The sequence below is a fragment of the Diabrotica virgifera genome, chromosome 5 (assembly GCF_917563875.1).
Source record: "Diabrotica virgifera virgifera chromosome 5, PGI_DIABVI_V3a".
NCBI lineage: Eukaryota > Metazoa > Arthropoda > Insecta > Coleoptera > Chrysomelidae > Diabrotica > Diabrotica virgifera.
The window spans coordinates 42,469,746-42,497,065 of record NC_065447.1 but is presented as its reverse complement, the minus strand read 5'-3'; the positions used below and the strand labels follow the sequence as shown (position 1 = coordinate 42,497,065).

General features: G+C 32.8%; 1 protein-coding gene across 2 annotated transcripts in view; it reads left to right on the top strand.

Moving 5' to 3' along the window:
• The first annotated feature begins 2,322 nt into the window (after positions 1-2,322).
• LOC126885717 (mitochondrial amidoxime-reducing component 1-like) overlaps positions 2,323-27,320 on the top strand; it is a 66,281-nt gene continuing 41,283 nt past the window's right edge. The window contains exons 1-2 of one of the 2 annotated variants that reach the window (XM_050652449.1): positions 2,323-2,488; positions 26,960-27,231. In XM_050652449.1, coding sequence (XP_050508406.1) covers positions 26,972-27,231 — 260 coding nt within the window. In that variant the 5' untranslated portion in view covers positions 2,323-2,488; positions 26,960-26,971. Of the gene's footprint in view, positions 2,489-2,532; positions 2,763-26,959; positions 27,232-27,320 lie in introns of those variants that run through there. The other variant, XM_050652450.1, reaches the window with a different exon arrangement.

Sequence of the window (27,320 nt, the reverse complement as noted above, 5' to 3'; positions counted from 1 at the left end):
AGAGTATTTTGACGAATTACTAAATGGCAAGAATAAGCCAAACCAAAGTGAATCCATAGAAGCAGAGACAGAAAATGAACAGTTAGAAGACATAGAAGATAATCCACCCAGCAAAGAACAAATCGAGGAAATCATTAAAAATCTTACAAACAACAAATGCACTGGAAGCGATAACATAACAGCAGAGATGATGAAATATGGTGGAAAATGCATGGAACTTTTTTGGTATTGTAATATAATTCAAATCCTTCTCACCACTTAAAGTCCTATGTTTTGTCTATCTGTGGGCAAATTTTCAGCCAAATCGATTATGATGTATTTTGGGAATGGAGAAAAATGTAAATACTTCATTTTAACGTTTTCTACACTATAAAATTTGATCAAAAGCTTGTTTTGAATCAAAGTAACTTGTTATAATGCCATATAATGACATTTTTGAGTCCCTTCTATTAAAATATTATGTTTTCCATTGATACTTTACGACAAAAAATGCAAATTTGTATAAATAAACACCAAATCACTGTTAAATCGCATAAAATAACATTTTGAGAAAAAAAGAAGAAGAAGATTTTTTGACCTTAAATATCTTATTTTTACGTCCCGCAGAAGCTATATAGCAATTTTCAGACAAATCGGAGGTCCAAAATTTTTTTTGCTCCAAAATTGAGTGATTTGAAATGGAATGACCCATTTATATTTCTTTACTAACTCACTGAACGGGATCAGTAAATAGATGTCAAAGGTAGAATTTCTGGTGGAACAGTCATGTCTAGGTCTTGCTGGAAAGACATGTAGATGTTTACGAATTAAGCAAACAGTTTCTAAAATATATAAAGAAGGTAGCGTGTGATCTTTGAAGTAACTTCTGCAATGTGTTGTTCTTCTGAGGTCAAACAGATATCTTATTGCCCCTTTTTGTAATATAAAAATAACATCGGATTGAGCAGCTGACCATAACCTCAAAAAGGAAGACCATATCGAAGATGCGACTCGAACAAAGAAACATATTATGTTATTTTGGAAGAGGCTAAATTCATTTCCCTCGAAACATATCTTATTGTATAGCAAGCTGAGGATAGTTTCTTACTTAACATATCGATATGAAGGGACCGTTTAAGGTTGCTATCTAAAGAAATACCAAGAAACTTTACAGAATCAACGATACTGATCTGCCCGTTATGAAGAGGTAAGGGTTGAAAAGCTCCTTTATAGGATAATGCTACTGTTTTATCTACGTTAAAAGAGAGTACATTAGAACCGGACTAGGATTTTATTGTGAGTAGATTAGAAGTTATAGCAGCATGAAGAGTTGCGATATTTGAGTTGCTCAAAGTGATACTGGTATCATCAGCAAAAAGAAAAACTTTTCCATCGATTTTTAAACTAGTGATGTCATTAATAAAGATAAAGAAACGTAGAGGATCCAATACTGAACCTTGTGAGTTGTGGTACCCCACATACAACATTTTTGTGACTAGAGTCTGTATCATTTGCTCTAACCAGTTGTTTCCTATTATCCAAGTAAGATTGAAACCAATTCAAAGAAATACCCCGAATTCCGTAGAAATCTAGTTCTTTATCAAGATGTCATGATTTACACAATCAAAAGCTTTGGCATAATCACAAAAAACAGTGGCAGTGTGCAGATTATTGTTTAATGCTTGATAAACCTCATGTACTACAGAAAACATGGCATCGGTAGTGGTACATTTATTATTTAAAAAGCCGAACTGATCTTGTGATAAAATGTTGTTTTCAACGAGAAAGGACATAAGTGGGGCTTTTATGAGTCTCTCAATAATTTTGAAGATTACCGGTAGTAATGCAATAGGTCTATAATTACAGGCAGTAGATTTTTCACCAACCTTTTGAAGAGGAATAATGATCGCTGTCTTTGGGCACTCTGGAAATTTACCTTTCTCAAAAGAATCATTAATTATTAGAGAGATGAGATGATTCTCTTTTTTCGTTGGTATGGTAGATAGACTTTTGGTAAGATTGCTCATTTGATTCGATATTTCATTGATATTTCAAGAGAGTATTCAGTAATATTGCAGTTCTATGGTGTCAACAACGTTTATTGACTGAATATCATTTTACCTTTTACTTGACCACTTTAAAGCAATTTACTTTTATTTATTTTATTTCAGTTTAAAATCGATATTTTTAGTCACCAAAAAACATACAAATTAATTAATTAAAATGTCTCGCTTTTAGTGGAATGTTTTAGTATACTTGTATTATGTGTTGCCTACACTAAAGATGTATTCCACAGAAATTTTTTACCGATCTGTAATGTACGTTGCCTATCTTCTGAACTTTCAATCCGATGTACAAGAACTGGGGAATATTTCAGGAAGGTCAAACAACATTGCATCGCTGCCTACATTCTGATTAAATTTATTCAGAATGTTATAAAAATCCTGATCACATGCTTTAAATTTACAATCAGTGCGACAAAGCCCAATTTAACCGACATCAAAATTAGGTAAGTAGACTAGGAACATTAATTAAAAATTGTGCATTTCTATGTGATTTGTCTGGATATATGTAGTTTTCTTTACTAAAATATTAATTTCATTTATTAAATAAATAAAAAATTAATATTAGCGGAACGTTATATTGAAATCCAATTAATAAAATTTACTTAAATGTTAGATAATGTTAAAGATTATAGATATACCCTAGTTTTTGCCGGTTAAACTAGAAATACAAACTGCAATAATTGTGTACTAAAAGTGATATTTTGAATTTTGAGGTAGGTAAGTATCTAGCTAATTAATAAGTTTACATATTTACTTAGTACCTAATCACGTTAGCCTGGTGTGATACTGCAAAAAAATCAAGTACGCCTTTCATAAATAGACATATCAGATGAAAAATGCCAATTTTTTAATTAACAATCAAAATAAAATTTAGATAATTTAATCTCTTGTTTGTGTAAAATGCCAATTTTTAATTAACAATAAAAAACAGTATTTAGATAATTTAATCTTTGGTTTATGTGATGTATATTATAACAAATTTTATAAATGGTTATAATCTAATGGTTATAATTATAATTTTATAATGGTTACAAGAGATATCGTCAAATGATTTCCACTTTCCCCGATTTTGTATAATAAAATAATGTACCACACTCGTGATTTTTTGAAGGTCGCTGGTCCACCGCCTTGATTATAGTGGTCCTGGTCCTGCATTATATTTCTCTTTTTCCTCTACTCCTGTTAAGTGTTAATATTGAGTTAATATTGAGTTAATTAAGTGTTAAGTGTCAATAGTGATATTTGATATTCACTTTAAATTATTAGTTTTGTTAGGTCCCATAGAAAGGTACTTTGATTATTTGGATATGAGTTTCTTATTTTGTTTTTGGGAGGAGGCCTACGTTGAAATATGGACAAACCAGGGCTCATTGATGATTTTTTTCTTTGAAGGTGGATCGTGTCACTTTTCTCTATGTGCCATCTCTTCTAAGGAGGTCGACAACCATTATGGAAATTGGCACTTTCGATACCGCTGCTCTAAGAGATCAGCATGCAGGGGTGGGCAAAAGCCGGCCCGCGGGCCGGATCCGGCCCTTTTGCTTACTTTATCCGGCCCATTGAAAAATCTCGCAAGCAATTGTTTTTAAAGCGTAATGCATTCATTTTTTTTTTCGAATCCTGAGAAAACTAATAAGTATTTTTGAAAAATTTAAACACAGAATTAAATATTACATTATTACCGAGGGCTAATGTCCCTGAAAACTTCTATAATGTTAATCACAGAAGTGAAAAAAAAAAAGAAAAAATTTAGTGTGATTTTTAATTTCAAATTATGTCTTTCTCCTTTTAACGATGGTCAAAAGCTCTCTGTTCCCCTTCCATTCTGTGCAACACCACTTAGTTCGTAATATGATCGGTCCATGGTATTTTCATAATTCCCCTAAAAAGGCACATCTCAAAAGCTTGCAGCTTTTTCATTAAGTCAGCATTAACAATCCAATAAAGAAGAAGAGAGTGGACATAACATGTTTATTATTATCCCGGTTTTTTATAGCATTCTCCGTCTTCCGGTTGCCAGTTTCCAGCTTCGTCCGTCGTTGCATTCGTCAGAGCGAAGGTTCCTTTCCGACATTGCCTTCTGAATGCTGCCTAGCCAGGATTGTTTCGGAGTTCATCTCTTCCTTCTTTCCCTTGGCGTCGATTTTAAAATTTGTTTTGGCAGCCTGTCGTCGTCCATTGACGTCGTACATGACCATACCAGATCAGTTGTCTCCTTTGAATTTCGTCTATGATGGTTGACTTGACATAACATTTTACCATCCGATATTGGATTTGCAGATTGAATCTTTGGTTACTCAGAAATTTCCTTATCTTCAAAAAGGCTGCTCTTGATTACTCTATTCTTAATCGAATTTCTGAAGTTCATTTTTTATATGGATCCTTGTTATGGCTTAATATAATGGACCATATTAAAAATTTCGTAATTTTACTGGAAACAAATTGTTCACATGTACACATAGGGCAGTCAATGAGGGTATGTGGCTCCGAATTCCGTCCTAGTATATAGATTTACGTGATATTTTCACAGTAAGTAGGGAATAGCCCAAGAAACAAAGTCTACCCTATGCCGATGTGTGCTTTTGTCTTGGGGGCGGTTCCCACCCCTTTTCGGGGGTGGAAAATTTTTTGCTTAAATAACTACGGAAGTTGCTAGAGAACCTAATACTAAGCAAAAACTACTCTGTAATTTTTTTTCGAAAACTCAATACTTTTTGAGTTATTCCTGGTTAAAAATTGGCCATTTTCATTGAAACATAACACCTTTTCAAACGTTTTTTGCGAATACCTTAAAAACTATGCATCTAACTAAAAACACTATATAAAACATTTTTGTAGCTTATAAAATTACAAAGAGATTCTTTCCTTTATGAATCTTCTAGTTATAACACAAAAAGAGATATGGTAAGTGAAAAAAACTTGTTTTCTTGGTGCATGCTCAAATCAGTGTATTTAACTTGAAATAACAGAGAAACGGTCGATTTTAGGTGTATAATGCTACCAATAACTTTTATTGTGCTTGAAAAGACCTATAAATTAAGCAATATTAAATGTCGATTACATTCAAACTATGCGAGATAAACTGTAAAAAATTTGATGACTAACGTATTTTAAGAAAAAAATGAGAAGTATATTTAACCCCTCATCCACAAGAATTTAAATGCATCGTTTTCCTTCTACAATACATTTTACTATAGTGTTCTTTTTATGTTCAAAAGGTTGGGCGGGTTTAAAATGAATGGTTTTTGAAAAAAATAAGATCAAATTATTGAACGCATTTTTAAATTTTCTTAAAAATCTTCCTATTTCTCCATGTAACTCGAAAATGATAAGAGATGTCAAAAAAAAGATGCCATACAAAAATGTAGGTTTCTTCTAGATAAACATATTGATTTTATTTTTTATAACAGTATCTCTTATCATTTTCAAGTTACATGGAGAAAAAGGAAGATTTTTAAAAAAAATTAAATATGCGCTCCATAATTTGATCTTATTTTTTTTTTCAAAAACCATTCATTTTAAACCCGCTCAACTTTTTGAACATAAAAATAACACTAGTAAAATGTATTGTAGAAGGAAAACGATGCATTTAAATTCTTGTGGATGAGGGGTTAAATACATTCTCAATTTTTTTCTTAAAATTCGTTAGTCATCAATTTTTTGCAGCATATCTCGCTTAGTTTGAATGTAATCGACATTTAATATTGCATATTTCCAAGGACTTTTCAATCACAATAAAAGGTATTGGTACCATTATACACCTAAAATCGACCGTTTCTCTGTTATTTCAAGTTGAATACACTGATTTGAGCATGCACCAAAAAAACAAACTCTTTTTACCTACTATATCTCTTTTTGTGTTATAACTAGAAGATTGAAGAAGGAACAAATCTCTTTGATTTTTTATGGGCTACAAAAATGTTTTATATAATTTTTTTAGTTAGATGCATTGTTTTAAAGAATTCGCAAAAAACCGTTTGAAAAGGTGTTATATTTCAATGAAAATAGCCAATTTTCAACCACGAATAATTCAAAAAGTATTGAGTTTTCGAAAAAATATCATAGAACAGTTTTTGCTTAGAATTAGGTTCTCTAGCAACTTCCGTAGTTGTTTAACCAAAAAATTTTCCACCCACGAGAAGGGGTGGGAACCGCCCCCAAGACAAAAGCACACATCGGCATAGGGTAGACTTTGAATAAGGAGATATTTTCAGGCTATTCCTAAAATTTCATTAAAATCCATGCAGTAGGATAGAATTCGAAGGTAATAACCTGTTATTGCTCTCATTGACTGCCCTAACACCAGAAAGACAATTTATTATTATTAACAGTCACATGTCTTTCTCCAAATGCTTTAAAATGATACTTATAGTATTTTTGTCAAAAAAATTTCTTGGACAGAGAAAAACCTCCGGCCCGGGAGACATTTTGAAAATTTCATTTTGGCCGGCGCTTAAATGTATTTGCCCACCCCTGAGCATAAGTGTAGTTAAACCAAGCTCTCGATTTGTTTAACCAGGAGATGCGTCTTCTTCCACGACTCTTTCTACCCTCCATTTTCCTTGTATTACACAGGCCTACAGTGTTTTTGGTGCCAAAGTGTTTAGAGCTGATTTTAGGTATATTTGGGGTGCTGATTCCGAATATGGCTTTAGTTTTGCCAAATCAGCTCTAGTTTTCAAGATAACGTAGGCCATACCAGCTCTTATGCAATAAAATACGAATATGCTGATATACTAAATTGAAATAAAAATCACACAATTAGAAAATACGTATATTTTAAGCCATTTAACTAGATACCTACAATAAAACTCTTTGTACAATAAAACAGATATACAATTAGTTTTGAGAAAAAAACTAACAAAATAGAAAAAAACTTGACGTAACGAAAACTTCGCTTGTGTGATTTCCTGGAATGAACTTTTAAACAGTCTCTTTTCAAAAATCTGCCATCATATGGGTGTCACATCTTCCTTGGTCCTCCATGGTTTTATGTCTTGGTGAAATCTCTCATCTTGTTTCTCACTTGTGTCACTTAAGTTTTCAGGGAAACGGTCCAGGTGGCTGTGAAGATATTGGACTTTGATGCTCATATTACATCCAAGAGATTGGAAGTTATTCAGCAAACGGTTTACCAGCTTAGCATAGTTTTACTTTTGAGATTTCCCAGAAAATTTTTCATAATGCCCACAAATGAAAGCCAAGCTTTTTTCTCTACCGCATTAATTGACCCCACAAAAGCCAGATCCTTTGTAAGAAGTCAGATCTGTGGTATATCGAAGATTCCAGCTTTGAGTTTTTCCGTACTTAACTGGGGCAGCTTCCTTCCTATGTAGGCAAAGCATTAGAATCAAGTGCCTTAACGAATTGCTTCATTAGGCCTAGCTTAATACGGAGGAGTTTTAAAAGTTTAAAAATACTTTTCAAGCTGTTTTATTTCCTTATAAAATAGTAATGTAACGACATTAAAGTATCATTTCTTGCATAAATAAGGCAGAATACAGTGAGAATAACAAATATACCGAGGAAGAAGTTTAATTAACAATGTATATTCCTTTGAATAGCATATTCTTCATTATCTCTAATATTAAAACTACTAATTTCGGAATGTGACATATCCATAAAACTAGAGCTGATACAAAAAACGGAATGCATATTTCCATTTATCTCTACTAATATAGTAAAAATCAGCTTAAAGATTCACGGCACCAAAACAAATTTTTTTTTCTGTAGGCCTGTGTTATTAATTGCAACAAGTTGTAACGCTCATATGAAATGTCCCAGATATCGTAGTTTTTTAAATTTAATTATATTTAAAATCCCTCTTTCTTTACCCATTATTCTCAACATCTCGACATTCGTGGCTCTATCCACCCAACTTATTCTTAATATCCTTCTGTAAGCCCATAACTCGAAGGTTTTTACTCTGTCCGAAACATCGATCTTTAATATCCAAGCGTGTCCAAGCCATAAAATAATACGGAGAACACGTAGTCATCTTTAAGGCCATCGGTACATAATTCGCAAATATTTTACGGCTATCCCTACTTTTTCTGTCTTTACACGGCAAATTACGTGTAGTAAAATTCTCACTGGTATGGATATGTAAACTTTACTTGACAAGATGGCTTTTGAATGTTCTTGGTTAACTGTTACTTGTATAATTGCTTAAATTATTAATTCAGTTGATTAATATGATAATTTTTTCACTAACTATGTATTCAGTGATTGTAATAATTTATCTACTGTACAACGGGCATAGGTAAATTGAGTCCCGTATACCTGAATTAAGAAGGGTCAAAATATTTAGATGGTCGAATTGAGTCCCGGGCATCGTAATCCTTCTAATCACCTTTTAATAGCTTTTTAATTTGTAAGTATTTTATTGGTTATGCATTTATGGTAATCAAATAAAAAGTAATATGTATACCACAAAATATTTAGTATAGAGTGCGATCTATCTGTATACGATACAGTGTTAAGTTGATTGCCAATGAAAATCGTTCTTAGTGAAAAAGAAAAACAATAATTGATTATGTTGAATGGCTTCAAACATTGTTTTCAAAATTATTTAAAAAATGACGGCAAGCGTTGGATTTGTTGTGCGCAGACGAAAGAAAAATGTAAAGCATTTTTAAAAACCCAAGGGGACAACGTAGTGATGGAAATTATGGATGACCACAATCATAGTTAATTAAACGAAGATGTACTCAATCGTCAAATGTTAGTAACTCCTTGAAGTGAAAGACCGTAGAAGATATCAGTGAACGACCTATGAAAATGGAGGATATGAAAATTTTGCATGAGGAATTACGAAATGGCAATATTAGTACCTTGGCTACCAAAGATGTGGAATTGGCCAGAAATATATGTATAACGCCCGACGATCTTGTTCCTAAATTTGCCTAAATTGCCTTGTTGCCTAAATTGCCAAAAAGTATGGAAGAAACTCATGAACATTAAAACATTTCCAGTGAATACCAACAAAAAGGAGGATTTTCTAATGGTAAACGACATACAAAAACCAAATTATTGTTTTATTACAACAGCAATTGAACTTTTGAATATTGCTCAAAGTTTTTTATACAAATGTTCTCCATCCATGATCTAAAAGAAGATCATTATATTATACCTTTGGTTTTCTTCTTATTGCCAAATAGAAAAAAACATACATATACATAGACTGGCATTTAAATACCTTACTTAGCACAGATTTAGCATGTACAGATTTTGTGTCATTTTGGAACTACTAATGAAATAAAAAATTTTAGTAGTTCCAAAATTACACAAAATCTAGACATCGGATAAAAAAGTTTATTTGAAGAAACTGTATTTTTTTGTTCTTCTTAATGGCGGTACAGGCTCGTTTTTTTAATATTGTATTTAATTACAGAGTAATTTCCACATATTAATATATTTTTCAAATTGGGCTCTGTACCGCCATTCTTAATTATATTACGAATACGTGTGCCAAATATCTCGAAAAAATATTCAAAATTACAGCCGTAATCTTGGAACGCGTTTTCGCTACCTGTTGATCGCTACTGTTTCCTCTTAACCAGAGTATTATGCAGCTGCTGCATTTTCGTGTTGCAAAGAAATTAAAAATGTTTATATACATTTTTACTTGTCCAGTAGTTAAATAATGAGTCAGTAGGTCAATTAGGTGCAGTAAGACAGATTACTTTCAGACAGATGGTTACTTTCAGAAAAAAACTACTTATACTTATCATGTTATTAGTTTTGCACATCATCAAATGCTACCTGCAGTTATTTTTAAATGAAGTGCCTACTTACTTTTAATATATAACCATTGTAAAAGTATTTTTGCTTTGGTCTCTACCACCAACGTGTGGTTCATTCCATCCCAGCGCCATATTTTATGATCGGCATATATTTTCTTATACCCTACTTTCACTTTTCTCTCTTCCTTTCTTAGTTCTTGCGCTTTTTGTGTGACACGTTTCTGTATAATTCTGTCGTTCTTTGATAGGTCATCGTTGATATAAACTAGATCTTCTTCTCGATTTCTCAATTTGGTTTTGTTTCGCATGATTTTTCTTTTATCTTCTTCCTTTTCAAGCTCAACCAAACAAACTTTTTCTCCTAACTTCAGAGCCTTCTCTATTTGTACATCTACTTCTAATTCTGTCTGCATAACATTTTTCATTGCGTGTTTTAGGATATCTGGGCCATTTGTATCTATGTTCAAACTCTGTATAATTATATTTTTCCGCCTTTTTTGATTTTCTAAACTTTCAAGCCGTTCTTCTAAGTATTTGATAAACTGCCTGTTTTAGTTTCGTGTTTTCTTCTCTTAATGTTATATTCTCCTGGCGTAGCTCTCTTATTTCATCTCTATATTCTTTCTGCTCTCTACGCATCTCGTTAAGTTCTCTTGATTGTTCCCCGATTTTTAAACTTACTCCTGCCATCAGGCCATTTCAGCCCTAGGCCTACAAAGCATGTTGCGCTTAATAAATAAATAAAAGTATTTTTATCACTATATCTTTTGAGGTAACCTATTGTGAATATTTTATACTTTATCTAAAACACATAATAAATACGTAAGAGACACTGTCAATATTTATATAAGTATTTGTCATACATAAATCTAAATGTGGATATTTTTTATTACGAAGATAAATCAGAGTAAATAAACCTTGTATCCACACTAAAAATGCAGTTAACTTAAGCATAGAAGTATTATAGTACGTTAATAAATCATACACAAAAATGGATTATCGAAAGACGATTGGTAAAAAAACACGTGACACCATAATATAAATAGCTAGGAAAGATTAGTGTGCAGGACGCTACACCAGTGGGTAAATGGACCTGGTGAATATCTCTTGTCCTTCACACAAGAGGGGAGCCAGCTTCTATAGTGGTTGATATACTTAATTAGACTCTGATGATCTTTGTCGAGTCGAAGCAAGGTGTAAATCGGTGTTGAAATGATTCAAAAACGTGTGGGATAATTATTTTATTTAACACAATCACTATTATTTACAAGTACTATACAATATAATTATGATTGGGTTTACTACAACAAAAAACATACAACATACATACATTTGCTATGTTCATAAAATTGACAGTAAAGTGAACCGCGATTTAAGAGTCCAGTATGTAATTAATAAAGAGTGAGAGAATTAATTCGCGTGAAAAACCGAGTAATGATAATGACAAAATGCGAGCCGTGAAGTAAGAATGTAATCATTCGAGAGAATACATTCTGAGTAGAGCTAAAAACGCGAGCGTCTACCCATCAGGGTGGCTAATAAGTGACTGAGAGACTAAAACCGACTAAGCATAAGGATTCCTCTTTCCTTCGGGTTCAAAAGCAAAAAGATTAATAATAATTTAAGAAAAAATTTACGTTTCAGAAATAAACAGAAGCTCCAATTCTGTCACGTAGCGACAAAAGGCCTTTATTGATTTTAGGAAACATAAATCCGAACAGCGAGACAGTTTAAATCACACATTGTTAAGTTAAAGGTATAGAGATTGTTCTTAATTTCGACCGAGCCCCTGGGAAACAGGATGTATCTTAAAATCGAATGTTTTCATAGTACAAGGCTCCTTGTATCGCCGACTCAAAAAGGCAGGCCACCCAGACGCAGTGTTGTCTCGGAATTAGTTAAATTGGAAACTACATAAGGCAGATGTGTTTGTTTTGAAATAATCAAGGAGACGACACATCGGCAGATGCATCCGCAGACGCGGTCCGCACAGACGCATCTGCGGTTGCATCTACCGATGCATCATCACGAGCTGACCACACATCTGTAGGTACACATCTGTAAATCGTTCAGTCTGTGTTAATTGTCGGGTGACGCTGACGCAAAATGTACTTTGAATTAACTGCGAAAACTAATGCGCCGTAGTGGTCACAGGTCAGATGTGTGGAGAGGCATCGGGCGTTCGCACCGAAACCCTTTGATCTGTGCTAGGAAAACCGACAACAATCGGATATTTCGCAGACGCGTCCGCCGACGTGATATATAAACAACAAACGATCAAATTACCCCATCTACACATCTTCGGATGCATACGCAGATGCCGTCCGCGGACGCGTATATAGGTGCGACTGGCCGTATGACGATCCGGCGCGAAGGGGTTAATGATCACAGAACAAACGAAGTGCCATGCGTAGACAAAGATGAGAATTTGACTGTATGTACTTATAGAAGAAGTTAAGGAAGGTATCTTAGAAAGAAAGAGCAATAGACAAACAGAACACTGTGGGTAACTAAGTCAAAATGCGCTCAAAAAATGAACTTACCTTTTTAGTAGGTACTCATAGCATAGTACTTTGCTTTGAGTAGAACTTTGCCAAGGTTAGCTAAAATGCGAATGATAATAGTACTAACGAATATATTGTCAAAAGAAGTCATAAGATGCGAAATCAATGATTCCAAAACTAGCAGTACCTAAAATTAAAAGTACCTAAATTCAAGTTCAAGCCTTATTCTGTCAGTTCTTGATAAGTCGGTTGGACTTATTTTATTATGAAACATTGTTTTTTAGGTGTTAATGCCCGTCTCCCCATAAGGAACCTTCCTCATTAACAACTAAAAAAATATGTTTTAGAATAAAACAGGGCTAAAATTCTTATCGAGACCTGATAGAATAAGGTTTGAACTTGAATTTATATACTTGATGATTACAAAAAAGATATTTTTTACTTATGTTTTTGAACCTTGAAAATCGTCATCTTTTGTTCTTTTTTCAGTTTTAAATTGTTTATAACTTGAAAACAATCAACTTTAGAGAAAAATTACAAAAGACATTTTTTGTTTAGAGTGATCCAAAAAATCTGATTTTAAATTCATAAAAAAATTTCATTTTTTAATTATTAATTAATTATAGTTAGAACAAGATTACAAGTATTTCTCATGATCATCTTTCAGTGCGTCACAGTTTTTCGATTTCTTTCTAACGCATTAAATTGTATGTGACAGAAAAAAAGGCACGTCGGTGATTACATTTCGTCGGTGACATTTCTATAACATTTATTCTAGTTATTCTAGTTGTCGATAGATGGCGCCATAATAAAAAATTTTTTTTTAATTAGATAATAATATTACAAATATAATCTGTATAATTTATAAGACTATACAAATCAAAGAAAATGCCATTTTATAAATGCAAGAAACACATTTGATTTGTTTTTATTCCAAATTGAAAATAAAATGTGACAACTGTCAGATTTAACTAAAATGTCATGTTAGAATAAATGTCATAAATGTGTATTAGCACGGACTTACCCTATTTCCTATCATTTGCTACGCACTGAAAAATAATCATGAAAAGGACAATAGATCGAACAACCCTTGTTTTTTGTAATTGTTAACATGCTAAATTACATACCCAATCATTTTCATCCATTAAACAGATCGGTGCAAATTGACTTTATATCGGACCCTCTACTATATTTCGTAGAAACTTTAAGAGCAAATTTCAACAAACATACATGTAGATGACACCAGACATAAGAATTAAGAATGTACAGAGTTATACAGGGTGTTTCATTGGGAAAGTAACATACGTTAACTGTAGAAAGAGGACACTTAGGCGGTCTCAAAAATACCATACATAATGGGTCTTACACCATTAATAACAAAGATACTGGGTGTTTTTATCTATTTTGCCATTTTCTTATTTGGTTCATGACTTTTTAACCACACCGTATATTTATTTTATATTTGGCACGCAAATATCCTTTAAGGTGTACAATAAATTAATTTATTTACAAATGTAAAAAATCCAGGTCCGGATTAAAAAATATTAGAAAAATGTTCCGACCCAAAAACAACACCCTGTACATTAAATTTTTTTAAAATGGATTTTTTAGTTGAAAAGAGGATGAAAAACTAAATTTAGTGGTATACTTTGAATTTTTGGCAAAATGATTTTTCTGATCAAATTTTGAATTTGAATTCTGAAATAATGTGAATTGCGAGAGCTCTAAGTAGAAAAAAAATTAAATACAACTTACAACTTGTTAACCGCACTGCATATTTATTTTATATTTAACACGCGAATATTCTTTTAGGTGTCCAATCAATTATTTTATTTACAATTATAAAAAATCCAGGTCTGGATTAAAAAATATTGTAAAAATGTTCCGACCCCAAAAAACACCCTGTATATTAAATTTTTTTAAAATGGATTTTGCATTTGAAAATAGGATGAAAAACTTAATTAATGGAATACTTTGAATTTTCGGCAAAATTATTTTTCTGATAAAATTTTGTATTAAAATTTCTCTAAGTAGAAGAAATTAAAATGTGACTTAATTTTAGTTAATACCATTATTTAATCTAAATTGGTAAAATGTTACACATTTCAGTGTTTTTTTTTGTTATCTGTGACAAATAGTTTATGGCGAATATTCATCTTTAAATAATGAATAAATAATAAAGAGTCGATAAAGAATACATAACTTTAATCAACAAAGTATCTAAAAATTATAACAAAACAGAGAAAATGTGCAGCATAACTATTCAAAACTAAAGTACTTATTCAAAATTACCACCATCAAAAATTATTGTTATGTGTCAAAATGTTAATATTTTACCAATTTAGATTAAATAATGGTATTAATTAAAATTAAATCATATTTAAATTTTTTTACTTTGAGCTTCGCAATTCACATAATTTCAGAATTCAAATTCAAAATTTTACAAGAAAAATCATTTTGCCGAAAATTCAAAGTATACCATTAAATTTAGTTTTTCAGCCTCTTTTCAAGTGCAAACTCCATTTTAAAAAAATTTATTATACAGGGTGTTTTTGGGTCGGAATATTTATACAATATTTTTTAATCCGGACCTGGATTTTTTTATTTGTAAATAAATTAATTGACAAGTTGTAAGCTATATTTCAATTTTTTTCTACTTAGGGCTCTCGAAATTCACATAATTTCTGAATTTAAATTCAAAATTTGATCAGCAAAATCATTTTGCCAAAAATTCAAAGTATACCACTAAATTTAGTTTTTCATCCTCTTTTCAACTGAAAAATCCATTTTAAAAAAATTTAATGTACAGGGTGTTTTTTTTTTGGGTTGGAATATTTTCCCAATTTTTTTTAATCCGGACCTGGATTTTTTGCAATTGTAAATAATTTAATTTATTGTACACCTTAAACGATATTTGCGTGCCAAATATAAAATAAATATACAGTGTGGTTAAAAAGTTATGAACCAATTAAGAAAATGGCAAAATAGATAAACACTCAGTATCTTTGTTATTAATGGAGTAAGACCCATTAAGTATGGTATTTTTGAGACCGCCCAAGTGTCCTCTTTCTACAGTTAACGTATGTTACTTTCCCAATGAAACACCCTGTATCTACATATACGTAGTAGACTTCTAGATAAATAGCCTATTAAATCACTCTTAAAAGCATAATCATCAGACGCATCAAAGAAGCGAGATCTGCCTTTTTAACTTACCTGAAATAACAAGCTAATTATTGTCATTGTCTAGGCTTCCATGTCATGTAGTAACGTATCGTGTATATACAGTGATGAGCGCGCTAATAACCGGCAAAATAGCGCAAAAGATGGAAAAAACATTAAGTTTATGAGATAAAAAGAAATGAAACTAGTGGAGGTGGGAGATTTAGCGATAAAAACCTAAAAATATATATTATATTTATTGTTTCCCATCTTTAGATATTTAGACGTATCGGACGAGTTTAGCAACTGCCACTGTCACAGTGACAGTTTTAGTTGACATACTCCTCTGATACGTCTAAAGGTGGGAAACAATAAATAGAATGTATATTTTTAGGTTTTTATCGCTAAATCTTCCACCTCCACTAGTTTCATTTCTTTTTATCTCACAAACTTAATGTGTTTTCCATCTTTTGCGCTATTTTGCCGGTGCGCTCATCACTGGATTTAATTTCTACAATACTCTACAGAACTACAGAACTCTACAATATCATACGATATTGTAGAGTTAGATCAAGATCTGGTGAAAATTGTTTCATTTTTAGTAATGCGTTTCTGGGGTGTTCTATTCTACATTCTACTTCATGTTCTGAGCCTAAGGTCTCAAGTATCCAGCATCTTAGAAATTTAAACTTTTCAACTTGTTAATTTAGTGTACTGTCATTGTCATTTACTAATATGTTTATGTCTGGAGTATTCTTTTTCGTAATTATTCCTTTTTTTTCTTTGCATTAATTTAAAGACCCTATTTTAACCCTCGCTCACTACATTGTCAGCAGATTGTATAATTCTTGTTCTCTTCCGGCAATTAATACATACTGTATAGTCGGTAAGTCGTATGTTATTAACAAATCTGCCATTACTATTTTTATATATTATTTTCTTGTGGATATGCTCATTTGTTCATCCATTTGCACATACAATTTTTTTTGTCTCCTCCCCTTTCTTGTCTGCAGTGGTTGGATAGGTACATTAAAAATATTATTGTTATTTTTTTGGTAAAGGTCAACAACTGAATTATTTTAATTCTTATCTAGTAAGAGAAACAACCGATAATACAGTCCTGTTTATTATTGTGTTCACCGAAGTGTGCTGAAAAGTGGTGTACTTTTTCTGTTGCGGCAGCGTTAATAGGCAGTGGCGGCTAGTCAGGGTGGGCAGGGTCGGCAGTGCCGACCCACACATTTATGGACACATTATAGATTTTTTTTTAAATAGTTTAATTTAATCAAAGTTGATGATATTCTTTTCTGTGAAATAAAAAAAACTCTGTGAGATAATACAGACTAAATTTTATTCATTGTTTTTAAAAGAATTCGATCGATCCGATACGTTAAGTGATCCCTGTGCGCTGTGCGTAAGAGACTTTTCAAATTAATGATCCTAGCCATGCACCCGATTGCGATTGTGTGAATTCTTATAAGGCCCGCTTCGGCAAGCCGTCCCCAGATTGACCATTTGCTTGTAATATAAAGCTATGGAATATTAGCCGATAGGCAACCAATTATACATTCCCCGTATTTATTTGAATGGCAAGTACGGCAGATAAACAATCTGCCGAGCGGTGATCTACAAACGGCAAATTAAATTTTCTACAATATAGGATTAGTTAAAATTTTTAAAAATTGTCACCCTTGTTGCAAAATAGCAATAATTGCGAAAAAATCATAAAAAAACAAGTATTCGCATTTTACGTTTTTCAACCATTTATGCTACACTTCATAATTTTACCCAGAAAAACTATATCATATAATGAAACAATACTGTGAATTTCATTAAGATTGGTTCAATAGATTTTGCAAAATGAATTTGCAATCCAGCTTTCGCAAAAAAATTCATTTTTTCAAAATGTTGCAAAACTGAAAATAAAGCAGATAGCAAGTTGAATTTATTTTTAAGTATAGAAGAATACTGTACCTTTCTTCTATATGTAAAAAAAATCAACTTGCTATCTGCTTTATTGTCAGTACTGCAACATTTTGAAAAAATTAATCTTTTTTGCAAAAGCTGGATTGCAAAATTTATTTTGCAAAATCTATTGAATCGATCTTAATGAAATTTACAGTATTGTTTTATTATGCCATAAAGGTTTTCTGGTTAAAATATGAAGGTCGTAATAAGTGTAGCATAAATGGTTGAAAAACGTAAAATGCGAATACTTGTTTTTTATGTTTTTTTCGCAATTATTGCTGTTTTGCAACAAGGATGACACTTTTAAATTTAAACAATTTTCCGGACCTTTTTGAGTGGAAGGATAACTCAATTATTATTTCCAAAGAATTTTCAAAATATCTATTAGACAAGTTCATTAATACCATCATTCTTTAATCAAATAAAATAAGAAAATTGATTAACAGTTTTATATGCTGATCTAAATATTTTCGGAAGGTGGGATAAGTTACAATATGTTTAATTTTATATACTGCAATTCATTAGGTATAACAAACTGTTCCCGAAATTAATAAATTCTTGTGCTCAAATGTGGGTAAATTCTGCCTCAAATGAACGGGATTTCTCTTGTCTCAAAAGAGTCAAAACGTATTGTCGAAACACCATGAAACAAGAGAGAATGTCAAACTTGTCTCAAATTTCAATAGAAAAAAAAAAAAAAAGAATGTGTGTGTACTTTGTACGCACGTAAGAAGTTATACTTCTATTATATGATTTCTTAAAAATAAATATACTTTAAACAGTTTGTTTTAATTTTTTTAAACACCAAACTAATTTTGTGCTTATCGCTTTCAAAAAAATAAAAAAAAGTATAGTATTGCTCCGGACTCGAACTCACGACCTCTCGATCTCTGGCCGAATGCTATACCAAATACGCTACGTGGACTGTGTCTGTATCGGTTCGGACGTACCTAATCACAATTCACGGTAAAAAACAGACTGGAAGGTGAAGTATAATAAATATACAATAAAATGTTTTAATAATACTCATCTTACTCCTGAGGAAAACAAATCCAAAGACACAAAAATTATAATAAATATATTTACTAAAAACACTAATATATTCTTTTCACACCTTTTCTTGCACTGATATATTTATACATAACTTGAAAGATTCAGCAACTAAACGCCACACTCTCTGTGTGCGCATGCGCGCAATATTATGAAATTTTACTCTCAATCGCGTCTAAAGAAGTATAACTTCAAAAACTTTTAAAACCTCTCAAAAACAATAATAAATTTTACAATGACGTTATAACCCATTTTGATACTTCGGAACAACATAGACTAGAGTTAATTTATAAACAGGTTTAGGTTCTAAATTTATAAAAAAAACAAAAAAAAAAACAAAAAAAAAACAAAAAAACAAAAAAAAAATAAAAAATAAATGAAAGAAAACAAAAACCAAAAATCTTCTATGAAATTGAAGCTTTTTAATTAGGTGACATACCTATCTGAGGAGACAAAACCTTGCCGACCCTGTCCCTAAAGCCACGAGCCGCCACTGTTAATAGGCATTATTCTTTTTAACTTGCATGTATCATATATTTATCTCATGTTAATTTTCTCGTCAGTTTTTCGCCTATTTCTGATTAGTTAATCGTGTTTTTTTAAAATATCTGTATTCCGGTTTTTTAAGTGTAGGTACATGTTCGTCTAGTAGGTAAGTATCCATTATCCATGAAGTGAGTAATATCGAGCTGCAAGTCCCATCCCTTGTTCTACTGCTCATCCATAGGTCGATCCGATATACCAGCGTATTCTAATCTAACTAGCAGATTCATTTAGAATTTGAAACTACTATGTTAGCCTTTTTGTTTTCTAGCTTGAGTCAGAACCAAGATTACTAGAACACAGTTAAGTGAATGTGAGTTGTCGGCCTGGACCGTTGGATATTTGATCAGCTTTTTTAAATATCAAGATTGAATAACTCGGGATTATATGTATTGTGAATCTTTGATGCAGTGTTTCGTCTTGCCTTCTGCATCTCCACATCGTTGACCATTTATTTAGTTCATCCACTTTAGTGGTCGATTTCTCAGCCTCAAGAGAATATACCTTAATCTTACCAGTTCATGCATCGGAGTTGTTGACCGGTAAAGATGAAATTACTTATGGCAATAATTCAATCCTTACCTGTCCTGCTGTATCTTTTCCCTTCGTGAGGATGTAGGTAATATTATAATGTTGTCATGTATTTTGTTTGACTATTTCTATTTAATTATCTCTCTCCTGGGCATGTTGTTTAGAATGAGTAACCAGTCTAGTTCTTTATTTGGCCCGACCATCGTTCTAGATTCTAGAGATCTTCCTCTGGATATTTGGACCACTACGTAGCCTTGAACTATCATTCGTTCTATGCCTTCTCTTCTTCTAGTTATATGTACAAAATATCTTAGTATATTTTAGTTGATAATTTGCGGTGAGCCTACTTTTTATGTTAACTTCTTCTAGTATTGAATTATTCGTACGATGTACGGTTCTTGGTATGCGTAAAGGCGGAGACAGATATCCGCGCCGCGAACTCCGCGCCGTGTGTGCGCCGCGCGTTCGTGGCGCGGTTATTGTTCGTTAAAATTTTTCATTTTGACGATCCAGAGGAAACTTACGAACGTTTAGTAATTGTAGATAATCATGTCTCTGTCCTGTACTTCTACTACATCTTATTTTGGTATTGTTCTGAAACTATTTTCTTGTGTCATCTTATGCAATTTACTATTTTATGTGGAATAAGCCGCAGTTTGGGAACATTTCGGGAACTACCTTTTTCGCTTCCTGGCAACAAAAATATAATGGTAGGGGAGCCCAAGCGGGGATTTTTGCAGTTACTCGAGCGCGTCAGATTATCATATGGGGAGAAACGTGGTACCCTGCAGATGTACCTCCACCATATATTGGCTCTTAACACAGGGGAGTTCGTTCAGAGGGGCCCGAAAAAAAAATCTATCCTTAAAATATTCGAAATTGCCAGATTAAGATAAGGTAAGTAAGTACATGCAAAAGAGTCTATATTTCAAAAATATGACGATTTGAGCGTCAAATGTACGGAAATGGGTGAGTCAAAAAGTTTCACAAAAAAAAGCGAATATTTCGCGAAATGAACGTCAGATTGAAAAACTAAAAACTACGTGTTCAATATTTTTCAAAAATCTATCGAAAAATACCAAACTTGACCCCCCACGGAGAGGGGTGGGGGGTAAATTTAAAATTTTAAATACAAATCCCGCGATCTTTCGCAAAATAAACATCATATCGAAAAACTGCAAAATACACTTTATCAATGTTTTTGAAAAATCTATCGAATGGTTCCAAACACGACCCCCCACGGAGGTGAGGTGGGGGGTTACTTTAAAATCTTAAATGGTAGACCCCGTTTCTTATTGCAGATTTGGATTGTTTGTATAAAAATAAACAACTTTTATTCGAAACATTTTTTTGAATTATGGATAGATGGCGCTATAATCGGAAAAAAGATTGTTGGAAATGGAAAATTAAATTAAAAAATGGGAAGTCCCCACTAAAATGGAAAATTTTACTTAACTTTTTTGGTTTTAGGACCTAATAATCACAACCCAATAGGTCCCCAAAGCGCTCGAGTGACTGCACATTTAGCATACTTTGCTCCCCTACCATAATATATCTGCTTGTTCCTACAACCAGAAACAAAATTAGAGAACTATAGGTACTTCCAAGTCATGCGATACCTTTTTCGTTTTCCGGTGACACAATTGTAATGTATCTGCTTGTTTCAACTGCGTGGCTTCACTAGAAACGAAATTAGGGAACTATAGGTTCTTCCAAGCCCTGTGTTAACTTTTTCGCTTTCCGGTGACCCAATTATAATATATCTGCTTGTTCCAACTCAGTTGCTTCACCAGAAGCGAAGTTAGGAAACTATAGGCTCTTCCAAGATGTGCGTTACCTTTTTCGCTTTCCGACGACACAATTATAACATATCTACTTGTTCCAACTCCGTTGCTTCACCAGAAGCGAAGTTAGGAAACTATAGGCTCTTCCAAGTTCTGCGTTACCTTTTTCGTTTTCCGGTGACCCAATTATAATATATATGCTTGTTCCAACTACGTTGCTTCACCAGAAGCGAAGTTAGAAAACTATTGGGTCTTCCAAGTTGTGCGTTACCTTTTTGGCTTTCCGGTGACCCAATTATAACATATCTGCTTGTTCCAACTCCGTTGCTTCACCAGAAGCGAAGTTAGAAAACTATTGGGTCTTCCAAGTTGTGCGTTACCTTTTTGGCTTTCCGGTGACCCAATTATAATATATCTGCTTGTTCCAACTCAGTTGCTTCACCAGAAGCGAAGTTAGGAAACTATAGGCTCTTCCAAGATGTGCGTTACCTTTTTCGTTTTCCGGTGACATAATTATAATATATCTGCTTGTTCCAACTCCGTTGCTTCACCAGAAGCGAAGTTAGAAAACTATTGGGTCTTCCAAGTTGTGCGTTACCTTTTTGGCTTACCGGTGACCCAATTATAATATATCTGCTTGTTCCAACTCTGTTGCTTCACCAGAAGCGAAGTTAGAAAACTACTGGGTCTTCCAAGTTGTGCGTTACCTTTTTGGCTTTCCGGTGACCCAATTATAATATATCTGCTTGTTCCAACTCCGTTGCTTCACCAGAAGCGAAGTTAGAAAACTATTGGGTCTTCCAAGTTGTGCGTTACCTCTTTCGTTTTCCGGTAACCCAATTATAATATATCTGCTTGTTCCAACTCCGTTGATTCACCAGAAGCGAAGTTAGAAAACTATTGGGTCTTCCAAGTTGTGAGTTACCTTTTTGGCTTTCCGGTGACCCAATTATAATATATCTGCTTGTTCCAACTCTGTTGCTTCACCAGAAGCGAAGTTAGAAAACTATTGGGTCTTCCAAGTTGTGCCTTACCTTTTTCGCTTTCCGGTGACACAATTATAATATATCCCCTTGTTTCAACTGCGTTGCTTCACCAGACACGAAGTTAGAAAACTATAGGTTCTCCAAGTCGTGCGTTACCTATTTCGCTTTCCGGTGACACCCTAATATATATCTGCTTATGAATGTTTTTTTGATATTGATAACTATTTCCGAAGTGAAAGTCGAAAGGTCAAGTAAACTTGATCTCAAACTCGAATTGTGGCTTATGCCCAAATAAAATAGTAAATCTTATTTTTAATACATGTTATTTTTAGTACAACAATGAACTAACATTTTTTAAAAAGGTCCGCATGTACATTTTTTTATTTCAGCTTCTATTTCCGTTCAGATCGGATTTAAGTTGTTTCTTTAAATTAAATGGTTCTTTATTGAGGATCCCACAATAATGATTTTCCACGGTAAACATCAATTTCCTTCCGACAGTTCCGACCATTCCATTACTAACAAATATTCAACTCATGCGCGCCAAAACCAACAAACCACTCGCAAACCCGTCCAAATACGTATTGCGAACCATCAAAGCGTTTGGTGAAAAACCGACAGAATTTAGATCGTGGTGCGCCGTGTGCGTGCCGTTTGTGCGTCACTTGAAAACACGTACTAATCTGACGAATACGCTGCGCGCGAGCGGCTCGCACACCGAGCAGAGCGCATATGTATCTCCGCCTTAACATTCTACGGTACACGTATATTTCAAGTGCCGTTATACCCTTTTTTATGGTCCATGTTTCTGATGCGTGGCGATAGGTAATATTATTGCTCTAACTAGGCGTAATTTTGTGTTTTTGTAATGTCAGTGTTCTTCCATATTTTTGTGACCTTGACTGTTGCTGATCTGCTCATTGTGGTGCGTCGACGGATCTCGTCTTCGCACCCTCCACTGTTAGTGATGACGGAGCTTAAGTAATTAAATTGTCTGATCACTTCTTAACCTGCCACTGTTTGGTTGTTTTTTGTTTCTATCGATCATTATTACTTTGGTTTGTACCCTACCTGCATCAGACATCCTTTTGGCTCTTATTCGTCTTCTATCACGTGGGGGGACAGCCTTGTATTTTAATATCTTTAAGATTATGGTCTTTCGGCATTTATAATACCAATATTTCAGCTTTAGAAGGCTCTTGAGAGAATGGATGTTGAAAATATGTATGTCAAATGTTTTTTATATTGAAATTACTGGTAGGTGTTTTCTTACAATAGTATTTAACAAATTAAACAATTAAAATTAGCAATAGATATAACCTATTTTTAAACTACAAGTATGTTTAAATCATTTATAATTGTATATTTTATGCTTCACCTCACAAATACTTACAACTGCGAAATTCAAATACAAAAATTTGTCATAGTATTTACTCGTAGTTAAAAGTCAATTACACTAAATTATCATAACCGTGAAGTACGAGGTCAAACAATACCTAAGCAGACAAAATTTGCTTGATTTTATTGTTTACCATGAATTATTAGGGTAAATGCCATAAATTACAAACTTTACATAAAAAATGGAAATAATACAAATAAGATAAGATAGTTATTTTTCTACGGCCGTGCTAAAAGTGCTATTTTCCCGCACGCATTTCGTTTCCGAAAGTTGCACTTGCACGCACGGCGTGCGTGAAAGTAAATTTTCCCGCACGCCGTGGGTACTATATCAGATTTTTTGGATCAATAGTTAAACATCATTTTGCTTCAATTCTCGTCAATACTAAATAAATCTCAAAACCAGATAAACCATAGGCAAAAAAAAATGATTTAATCTCTTGGAGTGAAAAACTTACAATGTACAACTTACATTTAAAAATAAATTAGTATAGATAAGAATAAATTTTAATAAAACTAATAATCAGTATTTCCTTCATTGGCCTGTATGCATGCCTGTAGACGATTTGGCATGCTGCCGATTAACTGGTGGAGCTGGGCTTGCGGAATTCTCTCAAATTTTTCACGAGAGGCATCTTTTAGTTCTCGAAGTATATTTATTTATTTATTTATTTATTTATAGTACTATACAATTGACCTGGCCTCTTGTGACTAATCCAGGTCGTTTCCTAATGGGATTACAGTAGTTTATTACAATATTATTATTTTAAGAATTTTTTCTATTTGACTAATTAACAATAGCCCTAATCTACTACTAATTATGAAAACTACAAATTGTAAACAATTCTAATAAACAAATAACAGCAACTAAACAAAAACTAATAAACAAAAGATAAATTATTACTTTTTTTTAACATATAATTTTTATAAAAGTGCTCCCATTTCTCATTCTCAGATGAGAAATGCCAGCACTATTCATCTAAAAATAGTCACGAATAATTTTAAGTGCAGGTCTAATCGACTTTATGATATTCTCAATGGTATTTCGGTGAGCCTCAGACCATTGAGTTTTAAAATTTCAGGTTTTTAGTTTAATTTTTTTTTTGTTTAATATTTTTTTTTTGATTTTTTATTTATTTTATTTTATTTTATATTTGATATTAATTTTTAATTATTTATTATATAAATATTTATTTAATTATTCCAATATTTTATTTTATATTTTTATATGTAATTTTAATTTTTTTTGTATAATTTCTTATTAAAATTCATAGAGGTTGGATATTATTTACTTGATTTCTTCTTCGTCTAATATTATATAATTCTAATTGTTTCTTTGATATTATGTCCGCTAAATTATTTAGTGTATTAAATAATTCTTCATTTTGTATTATATTTACTATATTTATGCCAAAAAGGTCTCTTCTCATTCTTTGTAGTTCTTGTGTATTTGTTTGTCTTTCGCAAATAAATACTATGTGTTCTGGTGTGCCTATTTCTCCACATTCACAATATTGATTGTCTTTTAAGTTAAATCTATGTAGGTATGTAGGGTACGGACCGTGCCCTGTAAGAAAATGGATTAATCCTTTTTTTGGGTTAAAATAATTTGGTATATTATTTAAATTTGGAATAAAATTATAGAGACGTCTTGCTTTAGGGGAATTATCCCATTCGTTTTGCCATTTTCTATTTAATATTTCTTCTAATTCTCTTTTTGTTCTGATTTCTATTCCCATTAATTGTATTATTTTTTCATAATTTTCTTTTCTTTGCCAATATCTACATGCACGTTTTTGTGTTTCCAAGTGCATGGGCATTACACCAGTCAATACTGTTAAAGCTGATGTTGCTGTAGTACTGAAGGCTCCTGTCATTCTAACAAGGAAACATTCTCGAAGTATAATAGGGGATTGTTTCGCTTCTTGATGCGTGTTTTGAGAATGTCCCAAGCATGTTCAATTACGTTCATGTCGGAGAAATTCGAGGGCCACTGTAATGTAGATATTCTTTCTTCTTCCAGAAAATTTTGTAATGCTGCTGTTCGATTGGGAGGTGCGTTGTCATACATAAACACAAATTCATCACCTACTACCCCTCGGAATATACGCACGACAGGATTTATAACTTCCTCGATGTACATAGCACCAGTGACTCTTTTCTCCAGAACCAACAGTGGCGTCCTTCTATCACTGAGTGTATATCATGATCACTGAGTGTGTTTCAAAGATCATCTTTTGTTTTTAAAACGTACATTTTATTTTAAGTAATTAGGGAATTAAAACTTGAGACGGTCATTGTCAGATTGGGCGTAGATTTACGCTCCTGCTATGTCTAGGTCTCGAATGTTGTTTTTTGATTGGAATGTGTCTGAAGATATTCAACCTCTCATCTTCACTGATGAGCCCAGAGAGGTTGAAGAGGGCGAAACACATTCTAAGAACTGGTGTTTGGATCTTCGATTCTATTCAAAAAATTTTTCCCAGTCCGAAGTAGTGGATGTGTGAATTATTCGTAAGGGGATTTTTCCGCATTTTTTATTTCATTAGTTTGTTTTCGTACGAGTGGTCGTCCAAACCAGTAAATTTGGATATTTTTATCACTGAGTGTGTTTCAAAGATCTACATCTTTTGTTTTTGACCAAAATGGTACAAAAACCATTCAAATTTTTTATCATTTTCATTTAAAAACGCTCTAGAATGAATATCAACAACAGTTTTGGCGTAGATACATTACCATAGGCGTAGATACATTATTTGTACGTATTCCAAACTTTTGGACATGTGTATATAAAGTTGATAAAGCTCGTTGTTGTATCAGCTAAAATCAGCTTAGTTTCTATAAAAACTGCCAACGATTCTATTGTAAATAAGTTTTTCCAAAAATGTATAGGCACCTCAGTAAAGATTACCAAGTATAATTTAAAAAATAAACGGTCTATTCTTTTCTATCGCTGTTTGACTATCTTCTTCTTACGGTGCCTATCCGTTCCGGATATTGGCGATCAGTATGGCTATCCTAACTTCGCTTGCTGCTATTCGGAATAGTCAGGCTGTAGATGTATTGAACCATTTTCTCAGATTTTGAAGCCAAGATTTTCTTCTTTTTTCTGGTTCCCTCTTTTCAAATACCTAGTTCCGAAGAATGAAGTGCAACAAGCCATATCCTTGTGCATTCCTCATAATATGACCAAGATATTCTAATTATATTAAATGATTATAACTATTTTATTTTTTATTCTAGGCCGCTACTGAGATGATCAACAATCAAGTAGTAGCTACTAGCACAACTCTAGTAGCCGGAGCTGCGGTTCTAGCTTACCTCGGATTCCACTTTTTTCAAAAGAGAAAGGCTGTGAAAATACCGACAAAATGGGAAGAAATAGGTTCAGTATCTGGACTATATTTATATCCATTGAAGAGTGGTCACCGAAAGGAGCTAAGTCAAGCCGAATGTACCCGTCTTGGTTTAAAACAGACTGAAGAGGATGAAAAAGTACTTCAATTAAGAGACAGGTAATGTACGAATAAAATATTAACTATTTTCAAACGATAAAATGACATAAATATACACCATAATATAACAACTATCTATTGGGGCAAAT